A 22994-nucleotide genomic window follows, 5' to 3' on the forward strand; every position below is an offset into this window, starting at 1 on the left:
GATGAAAGGTAACCAAGAGAAGCTCACGACCATCCACAGGTTGCTGACAGCCCTCCCACGTACCGTCGTAGAGGAAGCCAGAAGGAACTGAACTTAAACTCACAGCGACTGCATTGGTAAGAGGCTCCATGGTTCTGTGTTGCGATGGCACGCTAACCTCCTGGCCACGGAATTTTCCAGTAATGAGTACAAGTACATGTACGGCGATGAGCTCCAATAAAAAAATACGCTTTCCGAATAAATAAATAAATAAGTAATAGAAAAATTGATACAAGCAAAGCTTCTGTCATTTCAAGAATTATCACATAAAGGAATATCCAAATGTATTCGAAATGACAACAAGGGTAGCTTTATCTTTTCACAAGTTTTGGGAAAATGACAGCTATTCAAAACTATACTGCTCTTCACAGAGTTCAAAAACGTATTTCAAAATGCACCACTGGTAATTGTTCAAATGTTACAAATTGAATTTTCCTTTGACTAAGCACATTTTAGATCTCTTTTCAGGAAATTCCAGGCGTTTCCGCATATGTACTGACCAAATAATTCTTAATATTTCCCAAACATTGATCATATTTATTTTCCACACAAAATGATAAGAAACTCATGAAGGTGTAGTGGTTGCGCAAACAGCATCGGCAAGTGTGGGTCAGCGACGAGCAAACAGAGACTGAAACTCTTCACTTACCGTTGTTACATTTATAGGGCGTTGTCGCCAGAAATGAAAAGACTGACAAAAGCTTAACGGTTTATACAGTTCTTCCCTTTATAGCAGACCGTCTATTTCAAAGAAGGGTGTTTGTTTTTTACTGTCCGCCTTCGTCCAATAGGATGCAAGGGCACAGTGGTGAGTTCTCATAGTGCCTGCGATTTCTCGTCTAAATGAGATTTGAACTGGACAAACGATACTGTTCAGGGGGTATCATGCAACACTAACAAAGGTGTAAGGAACCTCAATTCTGGGAGAAGGCGTGACGGCTGGATATAACCGAAGTGTCCATTGAGGAGAGAAGATTTAACGGGTCTTTTGCCTGAAGCCAGGTAGAGGGCAGTGGGTGGGACATAGATCTGACGCATGCTCACTAGTAATAATAACTATTGACTTAAAGAAACGTCATCTGTCTGCCATACCAAGTTCGTTCGTTTTACTTTAGCGTCCTTTCTCTCTGTGGATCGTTTGAAGGGGGTCGTCCTGGGGAAAGTTTGATGCCGGCAATATCGTCAGAAGATAGCGATAGAAGATACATTGCTTTCATTTACCATCATTGGATGTCAAGTATATCCAAGTGTTAATAAGTTAAAAACAGATTTACCGCACTAAGGTGAGTCCACATCAAGTTTATATGCTTTAAGTTTGTGATCGAGTAGACTAAACCAACCCCGGCTGAACTATCTGTTAACATATTGTGCGGTACTTTGATGTTCTTTTTTCTCAAACACTAACGCAGACTGTCAGGTATTGTTTTGTTAACGTTTGAAACGACATAAGAGGTGTAAATTAAAATGAGAACATACGAACGAGTTATGAAAACAAAAAGAAATCTCGTAGATTTCCTTTCATAGAGACATATCCTGTATATTGCAGGCGTTTGTAATGCCCATTGACTGTCCACATTTTTTGATATGACGTAAAGAGAACTTTTCAAGTCTATTGAACAATACATAAAGCATTATAACTTGTTCAGTGTGATCAAGTGTTATTTACCCTAATTCTTAGAAAGCAAAGTCTAGTCATGATCCTTCAGTTCTACATCAGATAGAGTAGAGACCAATAAACTGAAATCATTAATTCCCAGAGGAACTTTACTGCATCTGAAAAAAGGGATAGTTTTGGATTTATTCTGTAGAAAATACTTAAAAAACTGCTTGGAAATGGTTCAAATTCTCCTTTTCCTTTATCAGATCATTGTCGTGTGAATTATCCGTAATCCATTCTGGTATCACTTAAAACTATTGGCTGCCTCTCTTAACATTACAATGTCCTAATTTCTTGTTTAATATAATTTCTTAATAATTTCATACGATGCCTATTTTCTGTTCAGCCGTTGTTGGTATGGCAGTGGAGCTTGACAGTGTAACTCATTCCTCCTCAGTCATAGATTCCTTGTAATAGTCTGCTTCAATCAAACACAAAAGCAGTTTCAGGCTGTATACAGACTTCACACAAGCTGGGGATACATCGTTGTCTGTGCTGCTTGTTCCCCGTGCCCCACAGTGATCCGTGAGAGCAGTCTCTTTCTTCACGTCACGTAGTTCGGGTTGATTTGTCAACAGACTCACCCCTCAGCCTGCACCCACATGATGTGAATACCCACACGTGGTACTGCCCGGAGCCCAGCAATGCAGTTCATACTTAACCCTTAATCACGTCATACCACAGAGACGAAATATGACCCATCTCAAACAACTACTGACAGCTCTAGCTGGTGCGCTCATGGACCATACCCTCGAAATTCCTTGTTAATGTTTTGAAAAAAGGTCGCATTCGGGTTTCTGTGGCTGCTATACCGTTATTATACGTTATCATATTTGGGTATCTGTAGCTGTTATACCGTTATTATACTATACCATATTTGGGTTTCTGCAGCTGTTATACCGTTATTATACGATATCATATTTGGGTTTCTGTAGGTGTTATACCATTATTATACGATATCATATTTGGGTTCCTCTAGCTGTTATGCCGTTATTATACGATATCATATTTGGGTTTCTGTAGTTGTTGTACCGTTATTATACGATATAATACTTGGGTTTCTACAACTATTCCACCGTTATTACACGATTCGATGTTTGTTCTAAAAAAAAACGATGTCATTTGTTTGCTGTATAACTGGATACATATCTAGATAACGTTGCAATTGTCTATTGTGTACCTGAAAGGGTGTCTGCATTAAGCTGTAGATTTTTGTACTGTATTTCGGGCTTCTCGTTCACGTGATGCTGTCATTTGATTCTGTACAATTGGATGCTTATTTGGAGAACACTGTGGTTCGTCCAATATATGACCAGTCGCTTGTCTGGTAAATGCTGTTAATTCTCAACAGTATGGTTGGATGTTTGTCTGGATAACGCTTGTCTGAGTGAAGCTGTCATTTGTCTAAATTGTGACTGCATTTTCATCTGCTATGAATGGATGTTTCTGTAGGATGAGGCTGCCATTTGTCTACTGTGATGTGACGTGAAGCTTGTATCGATACGGTATGATTGGGGATATTGTAGGTAACGTTGTCATTCGTGTACTGCATGACTGGATGCTTGTCTGGTACTCACGCCTTGGACTGTATCTGCATAGAGTATGCATGACTGGATCCTTGCCTGATATTCGCCCTTCAGGCTGTATCTGTATAGAGTATGCATGATTGGATGTTTGTCTGGTACTCGCCCCTCAGACTGTATCTGTATAGAGTATGTATGACTGGATCCTTGCCCCTCGGACTGTATCTGTATAGAGTATGTATGACTGGATCCTTGTCTGGTACTCGCCCCTCGGACTGTATCTGTATAGAGTATGTATGACTGGATCCTTGTCTGGTACTCGCCCCTCAGACTGTATCTGTATAGAGTATGTATGATTGGATGCTTGCCTGGTACTCGCCCCTCACACTGTATCTGTATAGAGTATGTATGACTGGATCCTTGCCCCTCAGACTGTATCTGTATAGAGTATGTATGACTGGATCCTTGTCTGGTACTCGCCCCTCACACTGTATCTGCATAGAGTATGCATGATTGGATGCTTGCCTGGTACTCGCCCCTCACACTGTATCTGTATAGAGTATGTATGATTGGATGCTTGCCTGGTACTCGCCCCTCACACTGTATCTGTATAGAGTATGTATGACTGGATGCTTGCCTGGTACTCGCCCCTCAGACTGTATCTGTATAGAGTATGTATGACTGGATGCTTGCCTGGTACTCGCCCCTCAGACTGTATCTGTATAGAGTATGTATGACTGGATGCTTGCCTGGTACTCGCCCCTCACACTGTATCTGTATAGAGCATGCATGACATGCTTCAGAAAAACGCTGTCAGCTGTCTGGATGCTTCTATGACCGATTGTGTCAATTGTCAACTGTATGACAACGTGCTTGTCTGAATGGCTGGGTAATTTATCTACAATATGACCAGTTGCTCGTCTGGATCACAGTGCCATGTGTCTACTGTATGGCAACATGGCAACAAGCAATCTGTCAAACAGTAGACAAATGACAGCGCCATCCACACAAGCATCCAATCTTACTGCATACTTCTTACATTTTTTACTTTATGACAGAATTCTTGTCTTGGTAACGCTGTCATTTGTCTACTGTTTGACAGGATGCTTGTCTGGTTGACTCTGTCAATTGCCTACTGTTTGACAGGATGCTTGTATGGTTGACCCTTTCATTTGTCTACTGTTTGACAGAATGTTTGCCTGGATGGCACTCTCATTTGTCTGCAGTATGACTGGATGCTTGTCTGGACGGCGCTTTTATTTGTCTACTATTTGACAGGATGCTTGTCTGGATGGCGCTGTCATTTTGTCTACAGTTTGACAGGATGCTTGTTTGGTTGACGCTGTCATTTGTCTGCGGTATGAATGGATGCATGTCTGGTAGACACTGTCATTTGTCTACTGTTTGACAGGATGCTTGTTTGGATGGCGCTGTCATTTGTCTACTGTTTGATAGAATGCTTGTCTGGTTGACGCTGACATTTATCTGCAGTATGACTGGATGCTTTTCTGGATGGCGCTGTCCTTTGTCTACTGTTTGGCAGGATGCATGTGTAGTAGACGCTGTCATTTGTCTACTGTATGACAGGATGCTTGTCTGGTTGACGCTGTCATTTTTTACTTTATGACAGAATTCTTGTCTTGGTAACGCTGTCATTTGTTTACTGTATGGCTGGATGCTTGTATGGTTGACGCTGTCAATTGTCTACTGTTTGACAGGATTCTTGTCTGGGTAACGCTGTCATTTGCCTACTGTTTGACAGGATGCTTGTCTGGTTGACGCTGTCAATTGTCTACTGTTTGACAGGATTCTTGTCTGGGTAACGCTGTCATTTGCCTACTGTTTGACAGGATGCTTGTCTGGTTGACGCTGTCAATTGTCTACTGTTTGACAGGATTCTTGTCTGGGTAACGCTTTCATTTTCCTACTGTTTGACAGGATGCTTGTATGGTTGACCCTGTGATTTGTCTACAGTTTGGCAGGATGTTTGTTTGGTTGACGATGTCATTTGCCTACTATTAGACAGGATGTTTGTCTGGTTGACGCTGTCATTTGTCTACTGTTTTACAGGATTCTTATCTGGGTAACGCTTTCATTTGTCTACTGTATGACTGGATGCTTGTGTGGGTAACGCTGTCATTTGTCTACTGTATGACAGGATGATTTTCTTGTTGATGCTGTCATTTGTCTACTCTTTGACAGGATGCTTGTGCGGTTGTCTAGTGAGAGGGTGCTTGTCTTGATGGCGCTGTCATTTGTCTACTGTGTGAGAGGGTGCTTATCTTGATGGCGCTGTCATTTGTCTACCTTATGGCTGAGTTTTTGTCTGAATGACCTTGTGATTGCTTAAGTTGTCATTGGTTACACACCCACACCCATGATGAACTCCTGTCCCGTTATGAAGTTATGCCCCGCTATGAACCTATGGTTATACACTCAATCCATCAAACCCCAATGTACATGTACTACACTATCACTATACGCCCCGATTTGTCCAACATTTTTCAATGTTCCCGATCTCGGCGACATTTTCAGCTAAACTCCTCCTGGCCAGATACATGCATATGTGTTTCTATCCACTCAACAGCAATTAACAGAAATAATTGGCCAACATGCATCGAACTTCGCCAATCCACGTGTTTTTCCTACAGTGTTATCACGTTCTTTTTTATTTGTTGATTTCTGCGAAACCCTCCTTAGGGTAGAGGGAGCGTCCGAGCATGAAGCCGTGCCCTGCTCATTTCCAAGTATATGACTGTTCACAATAACAGGTAGACTATCGACTTCTGGTGTATGCGGTCATGCGGATCTTTTGTAAGAGGGCATTGTCATACCTGACGATAACTGGACAGGTTTAGGAGTGAAATGAGCTGGTCATTACAACGCTTCAGCTTAACTTACCACGTGAAACAGCAGGCTGAAAATGTTACTTTTTGACGTTCTGTACTCGTGGCATTTGGACAACATTTGAATACAAATTTTACATCTCCTGACAGACCGTTCTTTAGACATTCTTGGATATTTGGCGAACCTTAGTCTAGGTAAGTTCATCATTCATCGGTATTTTCGAGGGATTCAACAAATTATAACTGCAAGTGTTTAATATCCAAGAGTCACCAATACCTGATATCGCGAAACATCCCCCAGAGAGGGTCAACTTTGCCGGGTACACAGCCACAGTCGCAACTGTGCAAGGAACCATCCATTTCCTTAACTACAACATAACTTAGCATGATCGGTATGGCAAGTTATTTGGCCTTAAGTCATTTATTTCAAATATTTAGATTTTTTTGATATCTGTATTATTTTGAAATCTTTAATTCATTTTGACATATTCACAATTACATTTGTCACATCTGAAATCTGAACTTTGAAAATTGTATCTGAAATGCATTTGAGGATACATTTTCTCCTGCGTATCTTACAAAAAGGCCAGTTCAGATACGTAAAGTTAATTTCTGATTATGTCGAAAGGAATTCACGATATCTGAAGTAAACGCCAGATGCTCACTATATACTTTATATTAGCACGTGGTTGCTTGAACGGAGCTTAAAGCTTCAACCACAACGACGGTCAACAATATTTTGTGACGGAGTTCTAGAGTACAATGTTAGTAGTATAGTGAACTTTCTGAAATAGGGCGGTCTTTTACGGATATCTGGAATGGGCTACCTGCATTATCCAAACAAAAGCCTGCTGTTTAAGATATCTTAAAATGATTTTAACATATATGAAAATGATTTTAACATGGAATTGTTGTCTGTATGTTTGAAATAGGTAAGATATCTCAAATAAACATCAGTAGGCCATTATTTAAAGTTTTCGAGAAACCTATCTATCAGCAACTGTTTCCCAAATTATATAACATTCCATCCGTTGCGAGTGTTTAGCTTTATTGAAATGAAGAGGCTACCTTTTACAGAGATTGGCTGCTCGTTATACATGTAACATGAGGTTAAAAATTCATTCTCTATTTTACTTTATATGTAACATTTCCTAACCACATTGCTGGTCGCCGTCGAATAAGTGAAATATTCTTGAGTTCGACGTAAATCACCAATCAATGAAATAAATTATTAAATAAATATTAAAGAAAGAAAGAAATGCAACATTTGTCTTACGGTTTTCACGAATAAGGTGACAAACATAAGCCGGAAAACTGGACTACAAGTGCAAGTAAAAATACCAGCCATGTGAGTGTTTGAATGTCGCCAGGCCCACACGTATTGTTTCTAACATATCGGTAGGTTTGCGTATTATACAGCTGTAAATAAATTTGCAATTGAGTCTTTGGTTTGTAGCGAAAGCTGACATTGTTCAAAGCAGATAAAGTAGCATTTGCTTAAGAGGATAGGAAGGGCTAAGAAAACCAGTAGGCTTACAGTAAGAAGGTGTCGATTTAGCCATTCTTTAATAGCATATAGCTGTTACTGTGAGATTGTAAACAGCATTCCAAATTGCTCTTTAGGACGCCGTGTCGCTGTTTCCATCGTGGCCCGGACGATTATTAAACATGTCTTACACGGTTCGCAGTATGAGGAGTCGTTTTGAGGGTATCGTAACACCCCCGCCCTGTGGCCGCGCCCCACTCCTATCGGGGATTTCAGACCGGAGAACCAGAGTCCACACTAATCTGGATAACCAGTAATATGCTGCTAAAATGTTATTACGGGATGTTATTTTAATAGACTAGGGTCTGACGTGAGGTCACGAGGCCAGCTATTTATGCAATGCATAACATTATTGATTCACGAGTATAAAATATCGGCAAATGTACACATCAGAGCTAAATCCATATATGCAACAACATTCGACACGTCTTCACGCATGCCTGGTTTCGACCTTGCTGATTTCAAGCTTGGGTTGACTGGCATGGGATGGTCTGCTTGGAGAAGGGCGACATCACAGGCCATCACAAGGTAGAGCTGGACATAATGAGTCGGTCCCCGGAGAGCAGAGAAAAGATAATCCGAATCCGACAAAAATCTTATTAAATGTGATAGCAAAACACAGCGTTTTGAGTAATTCTAACGTCTGGTAAAATGTAATTAACAGTACTTCTTTTTCGTTTTATCTAAAACTGCTTAGACCATGGTGTTAGGGGACGTCTAAATTTCTTCCTTTCAAACATTTATATGAAACCTTAACAAAGGTAAATAGGCCAGAGGCCAGATTTCACCGCTTACGTGTGAGCGTTTGCTATGTCGTCGCATGCACTGTCGTCGCCTACCCTCTGTGTTGTTCAGTTGTTATTAATATTGTTTTTCTGAAAACAGAAAAATTAAGTCGGCGGGACAATAATCAAAGAAACACTAAAGTCAATTATAGGCACTTGTTAAAGTTTCTGGACATTTTCTTTTTTCATTAACAAGACGTCTGGAAACGTCCTAGTGGTCATGTGCACCGTAGGGCTCAGGTATGGTCGGTATGAAGGCCAGTCCGGACAGGTTAGCCCCTGTATCACAACTTGCACACGTAATTCGGTCCCCTGGTTCCTCCCTCAAGCACTGTACACACACCTTAATGACTAGAGTCCCATTCACACACTGCCTCACTGACTACTGAGTCAGTATTGACACTGCCTTGTTCAACAACCTTTCCGCAGCTCCTCGAAATTTGAGCAAACTAAGCCAGCAAAGGGAATTGTGTTTGTTTACCATTTGAAAAGAAATCGCCGTATTTTTAGAGGCAGTTTTTTTTATATTGTAACATCAAAAGAACTGATGAATGGTCTACAATTGTACATTATGCACACAGGCAGTATACGTACTTATACAATATTTCCTCAATCCCTACGCCCATGTATAAACTTCGATACATACGTAGCCTACAATCATAGCCAAATGAGTAATGGATGATTAACTACCTTTTCCGCAGTATTAGCACTCTTCATGGTAATTTTCGTCACACTGACATGTATGTGCCGCTTCTTTGATGTTGTTATGTTTTGTACACCTATTACATCAGCTCAGCGTACCGTTATCCGCTCATTATCGGCTCAGCGTTCTCTCACCGATATCCGCTCATTATCAACTTAAGACCACCACCATCCACTGATTATCAACTCAGCGTACTCTCAACTTTACCCGCTCATTATGAACTCAGCGTACTCTTAACTTTACCCGCTCATTATGAACTCAGCGTACTCTTAACTTTACCCGCTCATTATGAACTCAGCGTACTCTTAACTTTACCCGCTCATTTTGAACTCAGCGTACTCTAAACTTTACCCGCTAATTATCAGCTCAGCGAACTCTCACCGTTCCCCGCCCAACATCAGCTCGGTCTACCCTTAGCGCTATCTATTCATTAACCGCTCAGTGCACTTTCACCGTTTCCCGCCCAGCACTCATCCGCTCATTATCAGCTCAGCATACTTTCAGTGTTATCCGCTCATTATTAGCTCAACGTACCCTTGCCGTTAGTCGCCCATTGTCAGCTCGGTATACTCTCGCTGTTATCCACTCATTATTAACTCAGTGTACCCTTTCTATTTCCCGTTTTCATCAACTCAGCATGCTCTCGCAGTTACCCGCTCACTATCAGCTCTGCGTACACTCGTCGTTACCTGCTCGTTATTACCTTGCTGTTTCCCGGTTTTATCAACTCAGCATACACTCACCGTTGCTTGCTCATTTATCAACTGAGCATACTGCCACCTTTACCCGCTCATCATAAGCTCAGTGTACTCTGGTCATTATCTGCTCATCGTCCTCAGCGTACTCTCACCATTACTCGCTCATTATAAGCTCAAAGTACTCTGGTCGTTATCTGCTCATTATCAACTCAGCGTACTCTCCCCATTACCGGCTCATTATAAGCTCAAAGTACTCTGGTAATTATCTTCTCATTATGAAGTCAGTGTACTCTCCCTATTACCTGCTGATCATAAGCTCAATGTACTCTGGTCGTTATCTGCTCTTTATCAACTCAGCGTACTCTCCCCATTACCGGCTCATTATAAGCTCACTGTACTCTGGTTGTTACCTGCTCATCGTCAACTCATCGTACTCTCACCATTACCGGCTCATTATAAGCTCAGTGTACTCTGGCAATTATCTTCTCATTATGAAGTCAGTGTACTCTCCCCATTACCTGCTGATCATAAGCTCAATGTACTCTGGTCGTTATCTGCTCTTTATCAACTCAGCGTACTCTCCCCATTACCGGCTCATTATAAGCTCAAAGTACTCTGGTAATTATCTTCTCATTATGAAGTCAGTGTACTCTCCCCATTACCTGCTCATTGTAAGCTCACTGTACTCTGGTCGTTACCTGTTCATCATCAACTCAGCGTACTCTCCCCATTACCTGCTCATTATGAGCTCACTGTACTCTGGTCGTTATCTGTTCATCATTAACTCAGCGCACTCTCCCCATTACCTGCTCAATATAAGCTCAAAGTACTCTGGTTGTTATCTGCTCACCATCAGCTCAGCGTACTCTCCCCATTACCCGCTCATTATAAGCTCACTGTACTCTGGTCGTTACCTGTTCATCATCAACTCAGCGTACTCTCCCCATTACCGGCTTATTATAAGCTCAGTGTACTCTGGTCGTTATCTGCTCATTATCAACTCATCGTACTCTCCCCATTACCCGCTCATTATAAGCTCACTGTACTCTGGTCGTTACCTGTTCATCATCAACTCAGCGTACTCTCCCCATTACCGGCTGATCATAATCTCAAAGTACTCTGGTCGTTATCTGTTCATTATCAACTCAGCGTATTCTCCCCATTACCGGCTTATCATAAGCTCAGTGTACTCTCGTCTTTATCTGCTCATTATCAACTCATCGTACTCTCCCCATTACCGGCTCATCATAAGCTCAGTGTACTCTCGTCTTTATTTGCTCATTATCTGTTCATCAGCGTACTATAACATTTACCAACTGATATCCATCATTCTCTCCTCGACGTACCTTTATTATCCATTTGTTTCCAGCCGGTGATAATTTGCCGAAGTGGACTGAATCATTATCTGATTGATCAAAATACTGGGTTCGGTGTATGGTTCATTCAACAGGACTTTCCATTTAAGCAGCACTATAAACATGACGTTATTCGGACAGAGATCGTAAGGAATTGGCTAAACCAGTGACGCGTAAATTCCAGCTATGCAACCTTATGAACAATGAGATCGAAACAAAACAAATGAGACTGATATATGTATATATTATTCAAGACAAAAACTGCCAGTTGCTTTCATTGGTGACAGATACCCTGTTCCTTAATCTTGTCGTTTTTCTTTGTTTTACCAGTCATATAATTATGGGCACAGTGATACTCTTCGTGAAGCTCACATTGCTGCTGACAATGGCACAAGGTAAGAACCTCAGTATTGTATTTAGTGTGACAAGTATACTGTTCTCATAAATATCTTATTTCCATTTCGAAATAAAGACTTTAATAAAGTAGTTAAAGAGCTCTACTGGATTCCAGGATCTCACAGGTTCGAGACTGGTACAAAACAGGAATTTGACCCAGGAGCCTCACCAATGCGGTGCTGTGAGTTCAAGTCCAGCCCATGCTGGATTCCTCTCCGGCCGTATGTGTGAAGGTCTTCCAGCAACCTGCAGATGGTGGTGGGTTTCTTTTGGGCTCTGCCCGGTTTCATTCGCCATAATGCTGGTAGCCGTGGTATAACTGAAATTTTTTGAGTACGTCGTTAAATAAATAAACAAATCAAAACCGGAATTTTCAGGTCATTCGGAAAACTATGTGCGGAATGCGAAAGTGACAGTTTATCCAAAGAGTCTTGTGTGAGATAAACAGCCGATACACATATTCTTCCTCCATCCTGACTCATGAGCTGCATGACACTGGGTGGGTGTTACAATAATCTACAGACAGAAACCGTATCAACCGAGATATTTAACAACATGCGGATTTCCCGTAGGTGTGCGAGAGGACAAATATTACTCTTTCAAGCTGTAGATAAATTAGACCATGTTTACAAGTAAACCGTAAAAGACGTACAGGGTAGGGTGTGTTCCCGAACAAATCCCACTAGCAAACTTACTACATCTAAACTTACATAGAGGGCGGCTGGCAAACTTGGAGAACTATGGACAGGTTGTCTTGAGTCTAGGTGTTAAACAGTGTGAAATCAGGCGCTTTGAACATCGTCGCCACAGTCACTGAAGTCAAGCAAATACATGCATATCAGCAATACACGCAAATGCGCAAACGATTTCAGCACCAACGATTTGTAACCTGGTTGCACATTTTTGAATCTATACTTTGTTTCTATATTTTGTCCACAACACTTGATTGCAATAGGCACAGAAAATCATGTACCTAGAGCTCAAAGAGAACGGCAAGGGAAATTAACGTTTATTCGAATGCAACGGTTTCCCTGAAACTACAACTAATGAATGTTGAACCAATGTTTTTAAATGAACCATTAGGTGTTATGTGTAAAACATAAAGAATGAAATCTGATATCTGAATTGACAAACGATTATATCAATTTGTAACAATTTACTTTATTTATACCTTAGATATTTTGTAAGGAATAGACTGCTTTCAGTCTATTCCTTTCAAAGAAGTCATTTATTAAGATAGGCCTAACTCCCATTACATGAAATCACAAATGAACAAGTTTTATAGGCAAGTGTTTAACTATATGAGTGAATTTTCCCCGGCTCTGCCCGGGTTCCTCCCACCATAATGCTGGCCGCCTTCGTATAAGTTAAATATGCTTGAGTACGGTGTAAAACACCAATGAAATCAAATTAAATCAAATCAAATACTTCTCTGATAAGACAAAGGTTTAACTATATCTGCACAAGTTATGTTTATTTCAGCTCAGCAGTACAAACCGGTGTGTTACTTGTCTGATAGACGTAAGACAACTATATAGCTATATCAGCACGTGTCTTGCTTATTTCAGCTCAGCAGTACAAACTGGTGTGTTACTTTTCTGATAGACGTAAGACAACTATATAGCTATATCAGCACGTGTTTGCTTATTTCAGCTCAGCAGTACAAACTGGTGTGTTACTTTTCTGATAGACGTAAGACAATTGTCTAGCTATATCAGCACGTGTCTTGCTTATTTCAGCTCAGCAGTACAAACTGGTGTGTTACTTTTCCAACTGGAGTCAGTACAGAGCGTTCCCCTTCCGGTACTTCCCGGATGATATCGATCCTAATCTCTGTACTCACATCAACTACGCCTTCGCCAGGCTGGCAGGAAACGCCATCATACCATATGAGTGGAACGACGAGAGCACGCCGTGGTCTGTAGGTAAGACAAACCATTTCTTTTTCAGATAATTGAAAAATTTACCTCAAATAAGATGATCAGGCAATTTTTACAAATGTCCGTGTCTACTGGAGTCGTTATTAATAGCTTGTAACCTAGACTAGACGATTTTTATACGTATTTATAACCTTATCTCTTTTCACAAAAATTAATTGTTAAAAAGGAATAGTTTATGAATGTTCATTTTTATGTAATACTCACAGGTCATTACGAGAAAGTGATGAATTTAAAACAACAAAACCCGAATTTAAAGATTTTACTGGCGTTGGGCGGCTGGAACCACGGATCGGGTCGCTTCTCAACCATGGTGGCTACAGATGAAAACATCCGGGAGTTTACTCAAAACAGTATAACGTTTTTAAGAAGGCTTGGGTTTGATGGAATCGACATTGATTGGGAGTACCCGGGGTCGCGTGAGGGGTCAAATCCGGCCACTGATAAACAGCGTTATACTGTTCTTATTAAGGTAAGTCAGGTGATTCTTAGTGGTTAGTTAGGGACAATCTACAGATGTCTTAGTGGTTTGTTAGGGACAATCTGTAGATGTCTTAGTGGGTTTTTTTGGACAATCTGTAAATCGACATCAGACTGAGGTGTAAGAAAAATAAGCTATTTGATAGATCAATCCAGAAAAAATAAACGGTAAAATTGTTCAGGTTATATAAATATATATTTTAAAGCATTAAAGATCATCTCAAATAATAACGATGACATGAAAATAATTTGTTATCTCGAATTCTCCGTATGACATCAATTTGGCTCCTTTGTGTACAATTTTCGTTGAGAAGAAAGAGTATGAGCAGTTCTGCTTCTAAGACGTTGAAGAATACTTTAGTTGGACAGCATACTGGCTGTGTAATGACAAAAGTGATATATGTCACGGAAAATCTAATTGTCTGTCGTGGGTGGCTTATTAAACTTCTATGTAATGCTGGCTTTACTTCAGATTTACAGTTATTAGATTTTATCTGTAAAACCGTGGCTCATTTCCCAATGGAGAATGGTTACTATGGTCTATTTCTTTTGGAGAGTCGCCTATATTCAGCTGTCTGTAAAATCAGTCATATCATATCATATTCGGTACCAAAATTGCCTTTAGCCAGTGACACGTAACAACACAAGCTCTACACATCGACATGTTGAACGTTCATATCAATACAGGGAAAATGCAGTTAGAATACTTTTTCTAATTCATAAAGTTAAACTGCATAAGTTTAGTTTTAACACCAAGAACTCATAATTATTCGAGAGCAACTTGCATGCAGGACATATGTGGGGATTAATTTGTTTTACAATGACTGCACCAACATGCGCTTAGAACAAACTCCGCGCAGTACAACTGCCCACACTACTGTCTTTGCGAATAGACTACATGGCTTTAATTTCCTAACATCCATCTCTAAATCCACACCGCCGTGAGATCATATACTAAAGGAGCTAAAATAAAATTCATTTATTAAGGTTATATCATACAAAACGTGTAAACAATTTCAAATATGGCAGTATTAGTAACAGGGTTTATAGCTAAAACGATAGCAGTTTAGGTAACTGATGTCGACCTCCGTCAAAACACGTTGAACTCCGCTCAATATCCCGCCTGCCACTGGTTTTTTGAATAATTATGACGTCCCCCGAGACAACAGGTTCGTGGCGACGAAGCCGGCCTTATGGACTTATGAAATAGACATTATGAATTAGACAAAGTGTTTTAACTTCATTTTTCTGGAAATAATATAGGCTTCCAACATATCCATGTGTATAGTTTGTGTTGTTACGTGTCACTGACTAAAGACAATTTTGGTAGCGAGTATGACTGATTTTACAGATAGGCGATTCTCTAAAAGAAACAGACGATAAGTTCGTACAGAACCAAACTGGACTGGATTTGTTTGTTTATTTATTTATTTCATTGGTGTTTCACGACGTACTCAAGAAAATGTCACTTATTCGACGATGGCCAGAATTATGGTGGGAGAAAACAGGGCAGAGCCAGGGGGGAACCCACGACCATCCAGGTTGTTGGCAGACCTTCCCACATACGGTCGGAGAGGAAGCCGGCATGAGCTGGACTGGATTTGAATACCTAGGGATAAAGGCCCTCAGCAAATGGAAATAGGTTACGGCGGTCAAGTGTTCCTTCGGCGACATCGAGAACCTTTGGAAGAAAATACCAGTGTAAAGCCAAGATGGATAAACTTGTAACAAAAAGATGTATTTTCTATCTTCAGACGATGTTAGAAGCATACATAAAAGAAGCTATAGACTCCGGAAGGGAAAGATTGTTGTTGGCAGCCGCTGTCGCCGCTGGGAAGGACAATATAGACAGAGGTTACGACTTCACCGCACTCGCACAGTGAGTATTTCCATATATCTGAAGGATTCGCACGCTTTCTGAAACACTCTTTCATCCTTATTCCGCTATTCATGCCATGGTGGAATTCATTTGTTATTCTTTTTGAATTGGACATAATATTTGGCAATCGCATCCTGTAACTCTCTCTCTTTCCATCATACGCATCGGGATGCTCATTTGCATAATTGACATCTAATATGTGAGGTACCTGTCCCTATGTAGGCGGTCGTTTATTCCCACCGCTCCATTTTCATTTGTCTGTAAACCATACTGCCGTTGTATTTTTGAAACAAAAATCAAGTTTAAATCTTCGCAAATATTTTCAGCACCAGGATCGATTGTATGGCTTTGCCTGTTTTAAAGAGTTTGGAACTGTGCTCAGTTCTACAAGTTTACGATATTTATATTTTGTGAACACTGTGTGGTGTGATTACATGTTTCAGGTATTCGTATTTTGTGAACACTATGTGGTGTGATTACATGTTTCAGGTAATCGTATTTTGTGAACACTGTGTGGTGTGATTACATGTTTCAGGTAATCGTATTTTCTGAACAACATATCGTGTGATTACATTTTCCAGGTATTTGGATTTTGTGAACGTCATGTCATATGATTTTCATGGACAGTGGGATGATTATGTCGGGTTAAATGCGCCTCTCTACGCCCGCAGAGACGAGCAAGGAAACCGACTGTACCTTAATCAGGTATGGCTACATATATACCAGCAGAGCTGGGTTACCGTAGTCTTACACATAAATGTTTAGTATATTGAACACAGTAGGTCATTTCATTTATTTACTTCGTTCCGGAGAGACTGGAATAATCCATTGCCCTTTATCAGGTGCTTGACAAGCATCCTGCTGAAAGAACTGGTTCAAGGCAGGCGACCTGGAATGGAAAAGACAGAGCAGTCGCAGTCGTGTTCATTTCAGTCCACCATGCAATGACACTCATATGAATTCTAGCTGTATCCTCTATCCACGTATCCGGGCCAACTACTGTCCACATTTCTTTAAAAGTTCTTGTTCACATACCTATTATTTATTCATCTGATTAGTACAGAACCCTGAACTTCAAACTTTTCTGACTTTATATCATTAAAGTTTTTATCGATGTTTACAGAACAAATATTTGAAATGTATTAACTCTTAAATAAAATGATTTTATGTTTTCTCAAAAGTGTTATTAAACATTAGTCAGTCCTATATCGCCAGAGCCTACACATTCAACAGTTTACGGTCATTGTTTTAACAAGATCAATCATCTATGTTGAGTAGAATATCTGTTTTACTAACGAACAAATCCGTTCTATTTACTTGCAGAACTGGACGATAAATTACTACATTGATAACGGCGTTCCTCGCGAGAAGATTATCATGGGCATGGCGACATTCGGCCGATCCTTCACGCTACAGAGCTCACTAAGGAACCGCATTGGGGACGTGGCCATCAGGGGCGGTACCAAGGGGCAGTACACCCGGGAGACAGGATACCTGGCGTATTATGAGGTCAGTAATCTTCTGACCATACCTAACAATGTTACCGCACGTCACGTTAAATGTCAAGTTTAGAGATGAGATCAATAATGTTAAGCCATCTGAGAGCTCAGTGGTATTATGGCTAAACTTTACCGTGTATGTCACACCGAAATGTCAAGCCCACCTAGAGATCCGCGTTATTATAATCGTATTTTACAGTGTCAAGCTTACTGAGAGATCAGTAGTATTGTGGTCACACTTTAGAGAGTGTGTCACGCCAAATGTCAAGCTTACTGAGAGATCAGTAGTATTGTGGTCACACTTTAGAGAGTGTGTCACGCCAAATGTCAAGCTTACTGAGAGATCAGTAGTATTGTGGTTACACTTTAGAGAGTGTGTCACGCCAAATGTCAAGCTTACTGAGAAATTTGTGGGGTTATAGCAACAAAATTACATTATGTTTCGTCAAATGCAGATCTGCCAAAACTTAAACCAGGATGTAGCTTCTGAGAGATGGACGAGAGAGTGGGATGACCAACAGTTTAGCCCTTTCGCGTACTGGAGGAACCAATGGGTCGGCTATGACGACAGAGAGAGTCTCGCTATTAAGGTCAGAGTGCAGAGTGCAAAACGGTACATCTTCGCATAGAAGAACGTTCAGTTAATGAGTGCCAATTCCGTAGGGGTGTTTCCCAAGACGAATGTAACCATCAATTACAAACTGCATTTGAAAAAGGATACCCCTGCCCTGTTACCTGTGGTGGGTACGGATACATTTGCCCTTCGCCAAAATCAACCGTCAGGCGCAAAAAGTAAACCTAACAACTATACGATTCCGTAGTTGACAGCGAATCGTCGAAGTCATTGACAATATCTCCTTCCGTTACACGTGATTTCAACATGATTTCGACAATGTATATTTTCTTCTGACATAAACATTAAGTTCTCGACTGCTTTGGTGCATCACTTGGGTGTGAAGTAAAGGAAACCAACATAAGAGTTTAAGCCATACTCAAGTCCCTGTGTTCTTACTTTCATACCAAACTTCTAGTATAAAATGCAATTCAAACGTTAAATATAAAGTATGAATGCTTTATGGACTTGCAAACTAAAAATGGTCATCAGCGTTTAAAATATGGCATTATATTCTAAACGTTACACATATACCTTACATTTGACATGGCTTGTTTTTTGCAGACAAACTACATCGTTGCAAATGAGCTAGGCGGAGCTATGGTTTGGGAACTAGCGTCTGATGATTTTGATGGCGTCTGCAACGAAGGCAGATATCCACTTATACGGACCATCAAAACTACTTTGGAGGGTGCCTCCTTGCCAACAACAACCATAACGACACCAAGAACGACACCCCGTACGACAACCAGCACGACACCCAGACCCACATTCCGTACGACACCCAGAACCACACCTCGTACGACACCCAGAACCACACCCCGCACGACACCCAGACCCACACTCCGTACGACACCTAGAACCACACCCCGTACGACACCCAGAACAACACCTCGTACGACACCTAGAACCACACCCCGCACGACACCTAAAACCACACAGCGTACGACACCCAGAACCACACCCCGAACGACACCCAGAACCACACCCCGCACGACACCCAGAACCACACCCCGTACGACACCCAGAACCACACCCCGTACGACACCTAGAACAACTCCCAGAACGAGTCCGAGAACTACTTCAAGAACCATTCCAACAACAACCACCAGGACGACACCCAGGACGACACCTAAAGCCACTCCCAGAACTACTCCAAGGACAACCCCCAGAACAGTTCCCACAACAACCACCAGGACGACACCCAGGACGACACCTAAAACCACTCCCAGAACTACTCCAAGGACAACCCCCAGAACAGTTCCCACAACAACTCCGACACCAAGAACGACGCCCACAACAACTCCCAGAACAACTCCCAGAACAACTCCCAGAACCACGTTTACAAGGACTACATCAAAGCTCACACCAAAGACTACCTTTATTCCACCATTTTGGACCACAACCAAACCAACTCCGTCAAAGCCAAAGACAACACAAAATTCAGCACCTGTCTACGCAAAACGTCGCTCAGACGTCGTTCAGAACTGTAAGTACAACACGGTTTCGTGAAGTGAAATGTCAAAACATTATTATTTATGTTGTCTTATTATAAGACAGTGAACATCGTTACACAAATGCCCCAGAAGCTGCGGTTGGCTTTCTGCATATACTGTAACTGTATTAAGACTCGAGCTCATGGAAAAATTGCTGGCGGAAATACTAAGGCTTATTTTGGACAACAATATGCTGTCTTAACTGTCCTGTATGATCTTGCGTCTTCACAAAAATACCATTTACTACTTTCTGTGCTTGAAAATTCCACAATTTGGTCTCTACCTTACACTCATCTGCATTTCTCGTTAATTTTTTTTTCTTTTTTATGGGGGATCGGTTGTTATAGCTATTCATATATTCATATCTAACTAGACCTGCTTCTAGACCCGCACTCTTTATCCAGCTTGCTTTGTCACAGCTTTAGTCTCTGCATGCCCTTGCTTTTCAGTCACACAATTATGTACCCTCTCCGGCATGTTGCTCCCCTACAACCCTGACTGTACGCGCTTTGTACAGTGTGTCCACGTGCCTGGCTCTGATCCGATTCATTATGTCATGGACTGTCGGCCTGGACTGTACTTCAGCGTCAAGTATGGCACGTGTGACTTTCCGGAAAATGTCCCAGATTGTCCACAACCCTCCACCCTTCCACCACCCACAACCACTTCGTCACCCACCACCCCTCCGTCGCCTATCTTCCCACAGCCAGTTCGGTCCGCCCAGGGCAGGCGGGGAAATTTGGGGCCCCAGGGTAGTTTTCCTGGCGTTTCTCCCATTCCGAATGTCCTCTCTTCTTCCCCCGAGCCTGACATGAGCACTCCGCCATACGAACGTAACAAACCACGTGCCGGATATGACGCAAATAGCACGGAGGGTAAGTATGTCGTCTGCTTCCTGCTGTAGTTAGTATGGATTTATTCTCCTTGGCATGCATGGAGTATAACATAGGTTTCAACACGCGTTTTATAGTTACTCATCTTTGTCATTCGCCACAAAATGGCTGGAAAATTGTAAAATCCAAGCCTAAAGCCACAGGCCTACTTATTCATCCATTCAGTCATATTTGTTGTAGAATAATCGGCTTATTGAACTCTTGTTCACGAACAAGCAAATATCTATTTATCATTAGCGCAGTTCTGATTTTTAGGCAGGTTAAAGTCCTCCTTCTTCCTGCTACCCTTCAACTGTTATACTTTAACACCAGTAAACACACAAAAAAAATAAATAAAAAAAATAAAATAAACAGAGAGTCTGTTGTCTGAGTGATGCTAGAGTGAATTCTGTTATTTTGACACAATATCCTGTCATATTCAGCAAAGTATTCTGTTGGTCTAATAAAATCCTTATGTTGAAATAATAGAATATGTGTGTGATATTTAACAGAATAACCTGCTGCAATAGCAGAATACATTCTAGCATCACTCAGGCAACAAAATTTTTACTAATTTTAAAAGATTATATTTCTGAGTGTACGTTTTCTCGGATTAGATGGAATGCTTTAGCTTTCTTCCCTTTGCCATTAAATATACCTACAATTACCTATATCTGAAATAATCCTTTTAACTTTTTGGTTATTTTCCAGTTTATAAGATTTGCGAGCCTGGGAATCTAATCGTTGAGTATAACCCTGACTGTAGCAGTTACGTGGCATGTGTTTTCTGGAAGCTTCACTACATCATGCCCTGCCCGGCGGGTCTCTATTACAACACGGCGGGCTTTTGCGACTGGCCTGGTAACGTACCAGAATGTAACTACTGAATGGAACTTCCTCGGTATCACGTGACCGATGGTACCAGATGTGTGGAAGGAAGTAAAACTCTATTTTCAAAATATAAACTTGCTTTGTTGTTAATATTCATAACTGGTGTTTTCATCTGATCGTTTGAAACCTTCAGTTCATATGCATGTTGCCGATTATTGGACAAAAATATGTTCTTCTCCAAAGCACTCTTGCGTCTTACTAACCACATTCAAGACCAAGACTATTGTATTTTGAGAGGTTGATGTTATATCAGGCAAATTACAGTTTTGGAGTTTGGTAGCATGTGAATGAATCGGTCTCGTATCTCATATTTTGTAGTCTAAGGGAGATTACTCTCAAATATTTTTAGAGAAGCACTTCAAAGTTGTGTCCCTTGTATTGGCGAATTTTGAACTGCACCATTCAAGCTATATGTTACCAACTCATTGTACTCAATAAGACTAATCAAATATTCTCCGATTTCTTTAGAAGGAGAGTGTGGAGAAATTGTGATGACCTTTAAAGAGAATATTCTCAGGAGTGCTATTCGTTTTGATTCTTGTGACCGAAGGAGAATGGCTGTCTGCTAACAAAGAGGCCTCAAGGGAGCACTGGTCAGCGACGGTAGCGACAATTCCGTGTAGTCATTAGAATCCGTGTTGAGGGAAGATGGGAGAAGAACAAAGGCAATTTTCATCATTTTCAGACATTTATCTTTATCAAGCGATGTCATCGTGATATGAGTGATGGCTCAAGTTTTTAGTGTCGGCGCGGAGCCTCTGGCTACCCCGGCGTACTCAGTCCCCATGGAGTCATAAACTGACATCCTTTTTTCAACTGGAGTTTTGTTTCGGCCGATCCTGCAGACATAGCCTCGCTTCGCCCCGTATTAATTGGTTGTAATAAGCGACAATTGTGGCGGTGTTGTACAAACAGAGTATATTAAGGTTTGCGTCAGCCCTATTGCCCAGACAAGTTAGGTAAAACCAGGCAGAAATATACATGACACCTGCCAAAATCAATTAGTGTCAAGGCAAAGTTTATGTGTCATTAAGCAGGCCAGGTAAAGTAGTGACAACAATCACCTCATGCCGCCGAGCGTCTCCATAGTACAGATCTGTACTATCTACAGGCGGAACGGGGGCGCGCAGGTTATACTACAAAGATAAACCTAGAGGTGCAAGGGAGCTGAAATAGAAAGTTAGCACGGTATTAAAGTCGTGGTATATAGGCCTGGTATGCATGCACGACTGCAAAGATTTCGAAAGTTTAATGATCTTATAACAATAAAGAATATTAGTTTTCAACTTAATATTTATTTATTTATATGATTGGTCTTTAACACCCTAAACATTTCACTAACACGACGTCGGCCAGCTTCATGACGGGTAGAAACCGGACAGAGAATGAGGGAATACACTTAATCCTACCTATAAATACATAAATTTTAGTCTCCACAACAATCACAACAATGCACAAATATATATATATGTCTATATGCCGAGGAATTCGCAGAGAACATGTTGTATAATGTGTAAAATAATATAGGTATATGCGCAGATTTAATTTCCTTAAGCAGAGTAATAATTTTGTTTAAATTATCAATAAAAAGTCAGTTGGTTTGACTGTTATTTTCACGGTGATAATTACCGAGCTAATATTTATATCAACGGGTTAAATTCAGAGAAATTGCTTTCAACAACAATCCTAATGTGATAAAGACGTTTCTATATATATCAATGTTACTGGCAGCAGTTTAACAGCAAGGATTAATTACTCCCTATGACGGAATTCGCTCCA

The 22994-nt window shown here is 41.0% G+C and overlaps 1 protein-coding gene across 1 annotated transcript; it reads left to right on the plus strand.

Annotated features, from left to right (window-relative positions):
* Window positions 1-1154: 1154 nt before the first annotated feature.
* LOC135461424 (chitotriosidase-1-like) lies at window positions 1155-21289 on the plus strand. The gene is made up of 10 exons (XM_064738524.1): window positions 1155-1322; window positions 11483-11547; window positions 13288-13473; window positions 13695-13957; window positions 15720-15844; window positions 16426-16549; window positions 17168-17353; window positions 17799-17933; window positions 18521-19445; window positions 21036-21289. Exons 2-10 carry the CDS (start codon window positions 11493-11495, stop codon window positions 21209-21211), a joined length of 2175 nt encoding a protein of 724 aa, XP_064594594.1. The 5' UTR covers window positions 1155-1322; window positions 11483-11492; the 3' UTR covers window positions 21212-21289.
* Window positions 21290-22994: the final 1705 nt, after the last annotated feature.

Source organism: Liolophura sinensis, chromosome 1 (genome assembly GCF_032854445.1).
Source record: "Liolophura sinensis isolate JHLJ2023 chromosome 1, CUHK_Ljap_v2, whole genome shotgun sequence".
Taxonomy (NCBI): domain Eukaryota; kingdom Metazoa; phylum Mollusca; class Polyplacophora; order Chitonida; family Chitonidae; genus Liolophura; species Liolophura sinensis.